The sequence below is a fragment of the Phodopus roborovskii genome, unplaced genomic scaffold, assembly GCF_943737965.1.
Source record: "Phodopus roborovskii unplaced genomic scaffold, PHOROB, whole genome shotgun sequence".
Taxonomy (NCBI): Eukaryota; Metazoa; Chordata; class Mammalia; order Rodentia; family Cricetidae; genus Phodopus; species Phodopus roborovskii.
Genome location: NW_026126517.1, coordinates 26,675,845 through 26,691,199, shown reverse-complemented (window position 1 = coordinate 26,691,199; position 15,355 = coordinate 26,675,845). Strand labels below are relative to the sequence as shown.

The following is a 15,355-nucleotide window of genomic DNA, read 5'->3' as shown; positions in this document are numbered from 1 at the left end:
GGAGTTGGATTGCTTTTTAAATGTTGTGTAACTCAGACTCATATCTAGTGCAGGTTGTCCATACCCCGTGATTCATCTAAATTAGCTGAATTTTTACTGTGTTCAGTTTTAAGTCACCCTTTGATTAGTCATAAGGATCACATTAAGAGTGACTGTGGATAAATATCAGGAAATGCAGTGAAACGCTTGGGAGAAGCAATTTCTTCCAGCAAATAAACACAGAATGTGCTGCCTGGTATTAGGAATCACTTGAACCACTGTCTATTTTTAAAATGCCTCTACTGTCTGCATGCCATGCTAGGAAACAATAAGGATGCCGGGAAGTGACTCTTGCTTGCTAAAGAAAAAAGGAAAAGCCTACCCTCTCATTGCCTTTGTTTCTCCCCTACAGCTAATATTATAATCAAGATTGCTGGTGTTCACTAGATAAATCTGGAATTTAATTGCCATTTAGGGGAACTGGTTCTTCTGAGAATGGGGAAAGGATGAAGACACCACAGGGTGTCAAACTCAAGCCTTAAAAGAAAGGAAATAAGAGAAATAGAAAGGAAGAAAAAAGTAAAAGGCCATATATGATAAATTGTGGGAGTCCGTGATGCCATGTTTAGGGTTGCTCGAACTTTAACTCACAGTGCTATGCATAGATCATGGTCTTGGTGGTCTTCTAGAATGATGCTGACCTCTCCCTCCCTTATGACTTTCAAGTGCGACTCAAGACCGGAAGAAACCCATAACCAGCTGCTGTCTGCTCCCTTCTCGCTTTGTCTGCGTGCTTTGATTCCCCAGGAGTTACACCTGTAATTGGCTTCTTCATGGAAATAGCTCATCTTATTGCCAAGAATGTCACAGTCTTTTGAGAAAGTTTGGGTCATGAATAAACCTAGATGTGGGGTAGGCTTCGTTCTTGGTGACTGATAGGATCCTAGAGAATCACTTCTCCTGGTACTTGGGTTTTCTTTCTTACATGGTCTTACTTGGGATGACCATTGCTGTTTCTTCTGAAACTTTCCAAAACACACATGCATATATCCCTTATCTTTCTCCCATTTTTATTATTAGTAAATATTATTTTGAAAAATGGCTTTCTGGCTACATGACCCATACTTACATATATACATATACACACATAGATTTAAAGCTAGGAACCACATTTGAGGAGATTTGAGGAGACCATGCACTATTTGTCTTTTTGACCCTTTCATATATTTCCCCGACCAATCACGTTCCCAGCCAAGCTCATGTTTCTTTGTGGCTGAACAAAATCCCATTGTGTGTCCTATCATGTTTTTATTACCTATTTGTGTGTTGATAGACACGTAGGCTGGTTCCACCTCCTTGCTAAACATGGTAGGATGTGGAGTCCTTTGGGTTAGTGCCTAGAGGTGTTATAGCTGAATCGTATGGTGATTTTCTGAGGATCCTCCATATTGACTCCCATAATGTTTACACTAACCTGTAACTCCCACCTGTGAATAAGGTTCTGAGCTTTCCCCCCATATCAAACCAATTTTCTGTTCCTTCATTAATTGCTGATGCCATCTGCTCTTTCTGTACTGACTAATGACTCCTTGATACAGAGCAGTGCCTGATATCAGGTATTTGTGTCATTTCAGGCTTATATAAAACTTGGGGACTATGAGAAGGCCCTCGTGGACTGTGACTGGGCTCTGAAGGTGAGAGACTGTTTCCATTCCCCCATGGCAGTACTGGGCTTGCCGGGGCCCCCTGCCTGAATTCTGAAGGGCATAGACAGCAACTCCATCTAAAGGGTATGGCCTCCAAAGACAGCTCCAGTTTCCTCTGTAAAATGGGATGGAATAGTTGCTGTGAGGGTCTGAACGATGCACACAGTGTGCCTAGTTCATAGTTCACTCCAGAGATGCCACGCCATTGGTCTTTGAAAGCTTTGCACTAGCCTACTCTTCACTTGGCGCTGTCTCCTTACTCCATGTCATAGCGGATACAGCATTTCCTCCTCTCCAGGACCAACCACAAAAGCCAGTTTCTACAGCGCCATCTTCCTCATCAGTCTGGGCCTTTCCCTTTCTGCTGTAACCATTTGGAAGTAGGTTACCCTCTTGTGTTTGTGGAGGGACATCAGAAGTACAAATTGCTATTTTTCCTCTTGGGTCAGGCTCAGGCATGTACACAGTGCTTTGCTCCCTGTTCCCTCCAAGAGCATACGTATGGAGAATGAAAGGTGCAGGGAGTCAAGAACCACCCAGCTCCCAGATGCCACAAATAGTCCTTGGGGGCAGTGTTTCAGACTACTGTGTAAATAACCCTAAATCCAAGCCTCCCTATCTTTCTTTGTCACATGGGACTTTAAAAAAAAAACCTACTCCCCCAAAAACCCCTTCTCAGGGGAGAGGGTACATGAGCCCTCACAGGGCCTAGAAACAGGAAGCGATTTTATGTCCAAAATGCTTAGAGATTTTGTGTGGCATTCCATAAAAATGAATGAACCTGTCTTTGTCTCTCCGTGTGTGTCTCTCTCTATATATTTCTGTCTTGTTGATCTCACTGTCTGCCTCTCTGTGTGTATGTCTCTGTCTCGCTCTCTCTTGTTCTCACTCTCTCTGTCATTAGGCTTTTCACATATTAGGCAAGAATCCCACCACTTAGCCACATCCCTGAGCCTTGTATATTCTGAGACAAGGTCTTACTGGTCTGGCCCTGAACATCCTATCCTTCTGCCTGCCTCAGCCTCTCTGATGGTGCAGGCCTCCTATGACTATAGGCCTGCACCATCAGATCTAACGTCGTAAAATGTATCTCTCTGTTGTAATGTGACAATATTATTTTAAGCAACTTACTGTCAGGTAAGATTTAGAAGCTAGGAAAATGGTCCAGGTGCCTCTTAATTCCCCAGGACAGCATGGCCTAAATCAGAAGTACACACTCACAGCCACGTACTGGGCATATTCTCTTGATAATCTTTCCATTTTTAATCTCTGTGTGCATGACGTGTGGGTGAGCATGTCATAGCACATGGATGGAAACAGAGGATGGTCTTGTCCTTCCACCTTTAGGTGGGTTCCAGGGATTAGACTACTGTCACCAGGCCTGTGTGACAAGTGCCTTTATCGGCTCAACCATCTCAATGGGTCCTCTTGCTTATTTTTTATTGTTGAGGGTATAAGCAAGGGAAACAGGTGTGAATTAGAAAATCACCCTTGATTCTAGTGGTTTATAAAGCATGTGTGAACCTGCAGGTCACCTGATTATGTCATCCATCAGAAGGCACGGTGTGGGGGAACACTGCTCCAATCACACTTGGCAGGTCTTTCAGTCATGAGAGTGGCCCCATGCTGATGCCAGCATCGTACCTCCAGCGTAGACGTGCTCACCCACTCTGTCACCTTGTTTGCGCACAGTTTCTTTTCCTGTCACCAGTCATTAGGAGAAAAGAGAGCCCAGGATGTTTTCCTTGGCCGTTCCAATGGTAACAGCAAAAACACACGATTTGCTGTGGGCTCACAGCATACATTCTGTTATTTTCCACACTTTTCTGACCAAAAGATGAAGCCTCAAAGATGAATTAAGCACTTTACTCAGAATCACAAAGCCAGGGGCCACATTTATTGTAAGCCTGTACTCTTAACTGTCTACTCTAAAAAGCTCCTGCCGGAAACCCTAAACCCTGTGATCTCTGGGAACGGATCCCATTTCTTTCTGAGAAAGAAACAAGATCTCCTCATAGGACCTCCAGGGTATCTGTTCTAACCAGTCAAGGACCAAAGAGGTAGACCAACTAGTGCTGGCCCAGGCTAACACACTGGCCTCTGCCCAAAGAGGTAGACACACCCAGTGCTGGCCCAGGCTAGCACACTGGCCTCTGCCCTAATGTTGAATGAAAGTCAACATAATTAACTTAGTGATGACATCAAAACAGAGTATGCACAGGGAGCTAGTACTAAAATACTCACTGACACTGTTAAATGTCCAGTGAGGCTTCCAACTGACTAGGTTTGGGATGACACAAAAGGAATTTGAAAACTGGTTTCCCTCTTTGCAGAAACCATGACTTCCCAGAAAAGGTTTGCTCTCTATAAAACTCTTTAAAAATCTCAGTAGAGAATATCTTTAGCATTCTGCTATTAATAGGATGGGGACTTTTGTGCCAGTTTAACATTTTTGACACTTTTAAATTGGAAGAGACCAGCCCAAGAGATATTTCAGGACTGATGTTCCTTGTCAAAGGAGATAAGGGCGGCAAAGCTGTTTTTAGTTAGGAGCAGACTCATGTCATCTTCAGCAGAGCACTTCCTACCCAATGAAATCAATCCCACTCTGAAGGCCGCACCCCTTCAAAAAACAGTGTGGGGTTCATTGGAACAAATGCATATGGCAGAAGAAGTCACAGGAAGATCTATTAGTTGCTCTTTGTGGGTGGAGGAGGAAGGTGATGTCAAGGTATAGTCACTTCTCTATGCCACACCTGTAGAGGTCGTTGTCTTCGGCCTATAGACTTTGATGTCCCAGTCGTATGACCCTGGTATTCTGCCATGAATGTGCTCTGGATATTTGGTTCTCATGAGCAGAAGTGGGAAGCATCCTCCTTTCCCCTGGTCACTCCTTTCTGCTTCCTGGAGTTCATACTTTGTGAATTTCCTATGCTTACCACTCTGCTTGCTTCCTCCTTTTCTCTAGGAGCTGTGTCTCCAGAGCTCCCCATCTCCTCTCACAATCCCCATCTCCTCTCATGGACTCACCTGCCATCTTTGCAAGTAGCTTTCAGACCTGCTTCCCCAACTCCAGATCCATCTCAGCTACATCATACAGGTTTCTTCTTGCTTAACTTTGGCACCACCACTACCGCCACCACACCTGCCACCCAGAAAGTCTACAAGCTAACACTGTCTTCTCACTCACACAGCTTCTCTTCTACCTGCCTTCATGGTCTCTTTATGTTAAGGGCACACATGTCTTCCAGCTATCTTAACTCATCATGTCTATGTATTTAGTTGGTGTTGGCCTTACTTTGACATAGCTCTGAAGTCTGTACTTTCCTTCCTGCCACTGTCACCAGGACTTCCAGCATCCGCCCTCCTTCCAAGTTACTGTCTGGACTGTTTGCTCACCTCCCTGCCTTTCTCTGTTCTGGTCATTACCGCATGCCACTCCAGACCATCTTGCCCTCTCGTCACCACTGATAGTGTGCCCGCCTCTCTTGTTATTTGAGACTTCCTTGGGGAGTCTTTTCAGCTCACCCTTTCCAACCCTGTTGTTCCTCCACCCAGTACTTCAAGTTCATCTGTGCTGTCCATAAAGGCTCCCGCCCTTTCTTGCTTCTGGACTTTACCCATTCCTTTCTTTTTCTGTCATCCTCCCTTCAATTCTTCAATTCACTCCAGATTCAGTTCAAATCCCTCCCCCACTGCCTGCTCCATTTTTTAGACCCTCTCTCTTTAGAGTCTCCTCTAATGAATCTATGGGCTAGTGTGCCCTGTAGAGTCTATGTTCATTTTTTTCATAGCATATTTCTGAAAGAGATTTGGTTTTGTTCTTGTTTTGAATATTGGGATTTAAACTCAGGATCATGAGCCTGTTAAGCAAGCTATATCCCAGTCCTGATAACATTTTTAAAGCCCTGTGTCCTGGAATTAAGTGGCCAGATTTCAAATTCTAGCTCTTTCACTTACCAATTATATAGCATCAACCCTCTCTTGCTCTGGTTTCCTTGTCTGTGAGATGGGGATGACTGGCCTGTTTTCTTGCATCTCTGTGAGGCTTACAGAAGATGCTCCTACTAGTCATCAAGCTGGATGCTAGCACATGGAACTGATCAGCCTGGGCTCTCATTAGTGTCTTCATTACTTCCATTCATTTAGCAATAGATAGGAAATATTATACATAAAGCCACACCTATGAAAGTTTCTCCAGCATTTATTGTTCCCTCTTTTACTATTATTTAGTCTTTCTTTAAACCACATTTGCTGTGAAATGTATTGTTGCTGCTGTAACCACAGCAACAGTAGCTAATAGAGTATAACCCAGCACCCAGCAGAGTGCTACATGCTACATGATTCTTCCTCCCAATAGAGAGAAAGAGAGAGAGAATTAATTAATTAATTAATTACTATCTTTACTTTTCCGATAAGGAAAATAGTTTTTCAAAATGCTAGGGCCTAACTAGCATTCTTAGTTGTCGATACACCTGGAACATTTTAGACTTCTAAGACTGACCTCTTGAACCATCTAAATCTAAACCCTAAAGATGTCTCAACTGACTCAATACCTTGCTTATAAAGGGATCGGTGAAGGTTATTTAACTGATGTTTCAAATTTTAGTTCATATGCCTATGCTGGATGGCTTCCTGCAGACTCAGGATGAGGAGGAACAGGCAGGGGGAGGGCCCTTCTGTGAATGGTATATCCCTGGATGTATATTTAAAGCCTCCCTTTTGTAGGAGGCATCCATCTAGATCGTAAGTGATATTAATGTGAATTCCTGGTTGGTCTTTATGGTCTTTAAGCTCTACAATAGCCAAGTGCTCTGATTTGAATGAAGTGTATAACAAGCCAAAGTAAATAATATTAATATTAATAATGAGAGTGAGAGAGAAAATGCATGGTGGAGGAGAGGAGGGAAGTGGGAAAGAGAAAGAGCATGGAGGAGAGGAAGGAGAGAGAGAGTATGTGGGAGAGAACCAAATGTCAAATTAGGTGCTCAGAAGCATGGAGCAGAAGTTGACTGGAGATACCTCTTCAAGGCAGGAGGCTGGAGTTCTTGATGGAGAGTCCCAAGCAGAGCAGAGTGTCTGAGTAAAAGAACAAATAGCTAAAGGCAGAGCTAACACCATCAAGCCAGGCTCTCAGGACATCCAGCAGACACTGACTGGGGAAGCTGAGGCAGTCAGCTGGAGTTCCCAATAGAGCCTCCTGGCACAGAGGAGTTTTCCATAGCCAAACCCCTAGCCTCTCCTTCCCACCATAGGCATGCTCATCAGATGACCTATAGTGAGTGCTGCTGGGAATGCTTCACCTTCCAACTGTCCTCAAGGACACAGTGCTTTTACTCGTGGGCTGTTCTCTCTCCCCTGTCACAAAGTTAGGACGGCAGCCTGTCCCCATACAGGAGGCCTCATAAGACACTTTGTCACATACTTGGGTCTGAAATGGAATGGGAGGCAATGCCACTTCAAGACTCAGCTTCCTCCTCAGTGAGCTCAAAGAACATCTGACAATTGACCAAAATAATGTGCACTATAACATTGTCCAGGCTGTGGTTTATTTGCAAGAAGGAACCTACTGCCTACTAAGTAACCATAGTTAACCATAGTTGTTTGCCCAGGGAATTCTGTCTGCTAATAAGCCAGCAGCTCTCTTCTTAGCTATGCAGTTATGCCACCCAGAAAGCTGAAAAGTTATCTGACTGAACCCCATTTAGACAGTGATTTGATTGGTCCAAAGGCAGCCAGGTCAGGACACATATGGGCCTTACAGGTGATTCTAGCATTCAGCCAATGTTGAGGGCTGTTCTAAAGTTAGGGTTTTGCTACTTCTTGAGAGAGTACCTACATGGAAGTGAGAGCTAGAAGTATCACTAATTTGGAAGAGTGCATGTCTGTGTGTCCAGGCTCCTTGCAGGCAGCAATTAGCTCAATCACAAATGCATAGAAAAGCCTTAACTGTCAACCTGGTAGCTGTCCTGAGAACCAAAGGGCCGCCCTCCTTCTGTTCCCTAGGCAGGCAGGGGAGTGCCTAATGACTTCAGATCCTGAGAAACATCTGATCAACCATTCTCTTTCACACAGTGTGATGAAAAATGCACAAAAGCCTATTTCCACATGGGGAAGGCCCACCTGGCCCTGAAGAACTACAACAAAGTAAGTTCTTAGCAACACTTAAGTTAGCTCACAAGTTGGGGAGATGTTAGCCCACCTTTTAGTGTTTTCTGAAGTCCTGAGATAATGCAATTGGGAAGGATGTTGTGTGAAATCCAGGACAGTCCCACCAGCTGTAGGACTCATGTCAGCAGAGTTCCTCAGCAGAATGTTCTACTTGTACTGGTTCAACTTCCTCAGAGAAAAGACAAGAATAAAAAGGAAAACAAAATTCACTTGCAGTCCTGTTGCTCCAAATTTTTGTGCATACTCACTACCGTATCACAGAGTTAATCCCAGTGTTGGTGGTGGCAGAGTGGTAGGGAGTGACAGAGTCCTAGGTCCCAAGCCAACAGAAACCATTACATAGGCTGGATCTGGGGCTGAGAAGGTGTGGGGTTTAAGATATATACATCCATCCTGGAATAACGCTTCTTTTGAAAGTGTGGTATTCTGATTTTATTCATTCTCTTTTTGTTATTGTGTGTGTTCATGAGCCTGGTGTGGCACAGAGGTCAGAGGACAACTCTGTGAAGTCACTTCCCCCACTTCCTCCTTGACTTGAATTCCAGGTATCAACCCGGGTCTGGTTACCAGGCTTGGGTGACAAACTCCTTTACCTGCTAAGACATCCCTCCAGCCCTCTTTTATTCAGTCTTCATCTCAATTTTCCAGATAAGCCTCGATATATATTCTCCCAAAATCTCCCTGAACTGGTCTTTCTTTTTCTAGAAACGTTCTACGTAACCATTTCCTCAGTAACAGCTAACTAATAAACTCTCTAGATCGTTCTGAAGTGGCCAGTGATTAGCTTGTTTGCTGGGTGATTTTGCAGCCTGTATCTCTAACTCCAGGCTGTTCTCTATTCCTGGGTCTCAGTCAACACTGTCTCCAGTTTTGTTGAGTTTCTTACTCCCCTGGGTATAGCTGATAGGCTCTAGTGCAAATATCAAATCTAAGTTTAGCATATACATTATGATTATTCTTACCTCTGGCAGACATGAGCCACAAAAAAAAAAAAAATAAATAAATAAAATAAAATAAAATAAAATTCAAGACTGGGTAGTAGACATCACAGTTTGTATTTAACAAACAAGTTTTTAAAATGAATTTTTGCAACAGTACCTGCAGTGCCACAGGACCTGAGAAGCCCAAGCAAAAATATCAAAAGCTCACTGTTCTCTCTGGCAGCCTCCTGTGCTGGGAGCAGGGGAAAGATAAGACGGGATAATGAAGGACGCAAGCCCTGGGATGCCCCACATCTGCCCTGTAATCACCGTTACCTCCTGTCCACATTTCAAGGTCTGTTTCTGTTTCCCAGTCCAGAGAGTGTTATCAGAAGATTGGAGAGATAAACCCCAAACTTCAGACACAGGTGAAAGGTGAGGCTGTCCCTGCTGCTACAATCCATCTAAATCCAGGTTTCCTTTGCACTCCACAGGGGTTCCCTCCCTACTTTCTCTGCACTGCCCAGCCCTCCACCTTCACAAGCTTCCTATGCTCATCTTCCCTCTGTTTTCATGTTTAGACTCCTCTTATTTCTTTTCTTCCATGCCATCCTCCCATAGACTTCTAGACTGCCCCAAATTTCCAAGATGGCCCAAGACGTAGTTTAGATTTTACTTTGCTCCTAAACAGTTTCTTCCTGAAGAAGAGTCTGAATTATTTTCTTGCATGGTTCTTTCGATTGTTAGGCTGTTGCTTCATTTTGCTTTTGCCTCCTTGTTTTGCTAGAACACCTAAATCAAGTAACTCTTCGAGAAAAGGCAGATCTTCAAGAGAAGGAAGCTCGTGAGTCCCTGGGTTCAGGAAAGAACACAGCAATGACAACTAGAAATCTCCTGGAGACCCTCTCCAAGCCTGGCCAGACCCCCTTGTTCTATGCAGGAGGCATTGAGATCCTGACGGAAATGATGACTCACTGTAAGTTAGACATGTCTGTGGTCTCACAAGCATTGTCCCTGTGAAGGCAGGGTCCAGGAATCTGGCTCTGTGGGACAAAGATCCCCTCCCTTCTATAGATATCGATTGAAAATCTACACTAATTTAGGTGCCAAAGAGGGTATAGAAGAAATAAAACTCTACCTGTACCCCATCCTCTTCAAAGAATGCATTGACTTATGCAGGGAACACCATACACATGGCACAAGACACACACGGTGTATAACTGTTCCATGAGTGCTTAGATTACATACACCACACGCGTTTTGTGTTTATTTATATTTTGTAAATATAAATATTAAATAAATCAGTGTAACCTATAAACTTTTGCCTCACATGTGTTCCACACATCTTGCTTACATCCCCACACCCATGCTAACATCCTAGACCATGCACACACCCTACACCATGTAGAGACAGAAGAAATCTCTATGATTAACTATAGGAATCACCCCAGCTGCACTTAACAGCCTCTTGGAACATGAAAATTGTTTTGGAGGAAATATCTGTCTTGTAATGAGAGCATGTCATTCTGTTACCAGTTCCTGTAAACACTGATGGCAGAACTTAAACAACTTTGGTTGCTCGGTGACAGGATGTCATTTGTACAAATGGATGGAGGCTCTGGTCCCCCTTTAGTATGGAACAGAGGTGGCCCAGATGGTTCCCCTGGCCACTTTCTTAGAAACTGTTATGTTCTTCTCCAGAGCCCAGAAACAGCCTCAATATAAACATCTAGAATCAAATGGCTTTCCAGTTCTTTCCAGGGACCAAACAGCTCCCATACACTCTCAAAAGCTTGCAGAGGAATGAACTGATATGCTGACATTTCCTAAGCAGTCCCTCTAATGGCAACACATCGAGTGGTTGATGGCAATTGATCGCATTTCTCAGAGTGTGGTGATGTGGCTAGGTTTTTTTTTTTTTTTTTTTTTTTTTTTATGATCTTGCCCTTTAACGCTGGGATCTGGTGATCAGCTTGGCTGTGCTGCAGCTAGATGCCAACCTGGTGGGTCAGTTCTTGTGGTTCTGTTTCAGGCACAGAACGGACCTTGTTCAGAACATATGGTGGATTCAGCACCATCAGTGACCATGAGGTCATAAGAAGGTAAGGATTTTTGGAAAGAGCCAGATGTCTACAAGGAAAGACAGAGAGCCGTGTATGTGAAAGCAGTTACTGGCCACAGAGGCAAGGCCTTTGGACTGTGTCCCTGCTCTTCAGGCAGCAGAGTGGCCCTGCCTTGATCTCAGAGCCTCAGGCCTTTTGCATCATATTGCAGCTGACAGAGTGAGCCTGTCCCACAGGCCATCTCCAAATGTCCCAGTCAAACAAACACCACTCCTGCTGGTTTCCCACCAACATTTGTAAGATTTTAGTTCATTCTTTTTCTCATGTTACTGGTCATTAAAACAAGTAGAAGCAGCTGTGTCCTGGCTGGCTCCATTTCGAATTTTATCTAAAACAAAACCTACATGGAAGGGGGTGGCATGCTGTGTTTATTTCATATTGTGCTTGGATAATCCAGGAGGCTTAGGATCCTGACATGGGTCCGATGTTTGCATGTTCACTCATCACTGATAGCCCTTGGCTGTCCACATCCCTGTGTTTTCAGCCTTTGCATTTGATCTGGAACTTTGGAATCAGTGATGGGTAGCTCTAGCTATCTGTCTGTCTGTCTGTTTGTCTATCTGTCTATCAATCTCCCTCCCTCTCTCCCTTCCTTCTTCCCTTTCTTCTTTCCTTCCTTCCTTCTGTCTTTTTCTTTTGAGAGATGTCACTGTGTAACCCTGGCTGGCCACTCTCTATGTAAATCACCCTGGCTTTGAACTCACAGAGACCCACCTGCCTCTGCCTAACAAGTGGTGGAATTAAAGGTGTGTACCACCATGTCCAGCTTGGATATACATTTTAAAAATTCTCTCAACTCTTCATTTACTGAGTCTGGGGGTGGAACCCAGTGCAAAGAAAACAAGACCAACCCCCAGATTCCACACTGCTCTCCCTGTCTTCTCCAGGTGTCTCTTCTCAGCAGCGAAGGATGCTGTTGAAGAGGTTCTCTGTGTGGCTGTTTTGAAGCTTTGGCAAGCTGTGTGTACTGACAATGGTAAGCCTGGTTCTTCATTGTCCATTGCCAGCTGTGTGCCCTAGAAGAAAGAGCTGCGTGGTTCAGCATAGTCGTTCTCCCCAGTGGTCAGGCCTGGGGGGATTGGTGTCTGCATTCCATGCCTTTTCCTTCCCAAAAGTATGTGGATCAAAAAAAAGCAAGGTCTATATTGAAGTCATTCCCCAGCCCCTCCCTTCTCCTTCTCTTTCTGCCCTCCCCCATTTCTCCTCCTTTCCCTATATTCCTCTTTCTCCTCTTCTCATTGTCCCCCTCCCCTTCCTCCTCCTCTGCCTCAGAACACTGGAGTGGAGGGTGGGTAAGATCACTGTCAGCATAATGAGTACCCCCGGACACCCTGTGCCTCTCCCTTCTTTGCAGACTCATGACTTCTGCTCATGTCAGGAGCAATGGAAATAGTTTCCTTTTTTTTTTTTTTTTTTTTGTCTGTTTGAAAATACTTTGGTTTTGCTGACCATAGCACCCTTTGCAGCTTGATATACATGAGTACCAGCCAACATCTTTGGACACTGATTAGCATCTGTTACTGAAATAGGAAAATACCAGCGGGATTTTGTTTTGTCAGTTATTACCTTTCTTCATATGGCATCCTCCAGAGATCATTAAGTTCTTGCACAATCTTTCTTAGTCACCTTAATTGCTTCTGTGTATATCAAGATTTTAAGTTTTTCCCCATCATTTCAAAGAAATGTGTTTCACAGGAACAGGTTTGCTCTTGGGACAGGAAACACTAGAAATGAGGACAATGACAGGGTGGAGCCTGCAAGGAGTGTGCATACTATACCAGATTAGTATGAGGAAGCCATCTCCTTTCATTTAGTAGGCAGAAGGCTGAGAACTTAAAGTAGGCTGTAGGAAACTGGCCTATCAGGAAACCCAGCTACTGGAAGGGAGCAGTCGGTTCAGCCAAGCATCTCGTTTGTCTCAGAAACCACATTAACAACAACAGATAAAAACAAAACAACAACAACACAAAAACAAAAAACAAAAACAGGTGTGGTGGCATGTCAGGAATGTGGAGACAGGTAGATCCCCAGGGCTTGAAGGACAGCCAGCCTGGACTATTTGATGATTTCCAGGTCAGTAAGTCCCTAATAATAATAAAGGAAGGAAGGAAGGAAGGAAGGAAGGAAGGAAGGTAGGAAGGAAGGAAGGAAGATAAAGAAGCCTTGAATGATGCCTGAGGATGACATGTGAGTTGTCCTCTGGCTTCTATCCATATGCACATACACCCATACATAGATATGCACACACACACACACACACACACACACACACACACACACACACACACACAGACACCCCAAAACCAGGAATTAAACAAGTCTCTTGCTCAGGACTGTGTGTTTGCCAAGATTCCTAAAGGAAGTCAAGAAAGGAAGAACTTGGTGACTGTGTTTACTCGGTGAATCAAGCATAATAACCCAGATATTTTCATTTCTGTGATCCTTGGAGGCATGTTGTTTTAATGTCTGAAAAATATTGTCACCTGGGGTATGCATATGCGGTGTCTCAGGCTCATGGAATCTTGACATGTCAATAAACACAAAGCCATTTTTTTTTTAAAGAAGCAGAGACTGTGCAAAAGAAGACACATGAGAATACATCCGTGGCATATTGTTGGGTCAGAGAGAGGTTACTTCCAGCACATCCACAGTGACACCCCTTCTCCAACAAGGTCACACCTGCTAATACTTCCCAAACAGTTAGTTAGTTCCACCATCTGGGGACCAAGCATTCAAATGCGTTAACCTATGGGGACCACTTTCATTCAAACCGCCCTGTCTTGGGAATCATTATTGCAAAAGCCAGGCAGCCAAAACCTTTAACACAGGAACCTTTGAGTATATTTCAGATTCAAACCCTCACCTCGTCCCTCCAGTTTGCTCTACTGTTTCATGACTTATCCTCGTACTCTTGCCATGTCCTGTCTGCTCCCACATGCCTACTCCGAACACAAAGCAAGCTCAATTCAATGTCATTGAATTTCAGTGTTAAGACTCTGGGGAAAGCTCATGGTATATTATATTAAGGAGGTATACTTCTCACATGATATGGTTTCTTAGGAAGAATACAAACGGTTGCTCTGGCCACCTTTTTTATTTTATATTTTTATTCATTCTACATACCAATCATAGTTCTCCCTCCTTCTCCTCCTCCTGCTCTCCTGCATCTTCCCCCAACTCAGCCCCCACTCTCACCATTTAAAGGTTGATTCTCTGATTATATTCCAGTTAAGTTGAATGCTTTTCCTTCATTCACTTCCACATTCCACCCACTGAGAAAGCTTTAGTAAGAATAGTAATAGTGTAACTAATGTATGAGAGCCAGTTTCTGTCTAGCACCATCAAGCAATGGCTCGCTGGATGCTCATTAAAAACTCTAGCAGGTGGGTCATTGTCCTCATCTCACTGATGAGGAAGCCTAGGAACACAGGAGTTAGTGATGGGCAAACGGCATCACTCTACGTATTCGGACACATGAGCCCAGTTCTTGTAAGTCATTATCCTGCCCGGCAAATGTGTTAAGAAGAGCCAGCTTCCTGTTATGGTAGTGGGTGACAGAATACACTTAAATGCTGCCATGCCAGCTCAAGGCAGATTAACCCCTGTGTTCTGCAGAGGAAAACCAGCGCCTGCTTGTGACCCACCCAGATATGGCCAGGCTGCTGCCTTCCTTCATGACCTCCAGAGTCCTGGTTATTCAGCAGCAGAGCCTGGCCCTACTGCTACAGCTCACCCAGACAGAGAATGCCCGGAACCAGGTCATCAAGCACCTGGACCTGATCCGGTAAGCCTGTGCTGCTGGGGTCTTCCCTATGGCCGCTCAGGTCACCACTATATAGACAAGCCCAAGCGTCCCTCCTGCTGTCTCTGGGGTGTGGTTACCACCAGGTTGTCATGAACCTTCTTGAAAGACACTATCAGAGCCTCTGAGAGAAGCCCTATCAGGAGGGTGTCTCAACAAGCTCCTGGCTGAACTCAGGACCACACCCAGCTTTGATTCTGTACGAGTAGAGACCATTGAACTTGGCAGGACAGCTCCTCCACAGCCTGAAAATGAACCACATATTTCTGCCTTGTTAGACTCGGGCCTGGTTCCACCCTGTCTCTCCCTCCCCTGCTTTTCCTGTGTTCTGTTTTGACACAAGACTTGTGTTTTGTTTTGCATGTCCTTTAGGTATTTCTGAAACAAGAGAGTATAATTTAATAAGACAAATACTTTTTCATGGGCCGGTTTCAAAGACCTAGACATATGGGGATAGTGTGTGTACAACTTGCACTATTACTAAAAAGATTTCATAAAACAACTTACCTGAATCACGGTGACTCTTTCTGTCTGTGCACTTCAACTTTTTAACAATTAGTTTTATTTTTTTTGTTTATTAGTGATGTATTTAGTGATAATAAGGAAAGATGTTATATGGTGTGTGTGTGTGTGTGTGTGTGTGTGTGTGGTGTA

General features: G+C 44.2%; 1 protein-coding gene across 1 annotated transcript in view; it reads left to right on the top strand.

The window, feature by feature from the left end:
- The window catches only part of Ttc12 (tetratricopeptide repeat domain 12), a 42,648-nt gene that overhangs the window by 12,610 nt on the left and 14,683 nt on the right, over positions 1–15,355 (top strand). Inside the window, exons 7-13 of the mRNA XM_051197381.1 lie at positions 1,614–1,673; positions 7,761–7,832; positions 9,151–9,211; positions 9,564–9,752; positions 10,809–10,878; positions 11,787–11,875; positions 14,515–14,683. Of these exons, the coding sequence (XP_051053338.1) occupies positions 1,614–1,673; positions 7,761–7,832; positions 9,151–9,211; positions 9,564–9,752; positions 10,809–10,878; positions 11,787–11,875; positions 14,515–14,683 (710 nt within the window). The remainder of the gene's footprint in view (positions 1–1,613; positions 1,674–7,760; positions 7,833–9,150; positions 9,212–9,563; positions 9,753–10,808; positions 10,879–11,786; positions 11,876–14,514; positions 14,684–15,355) is intronic.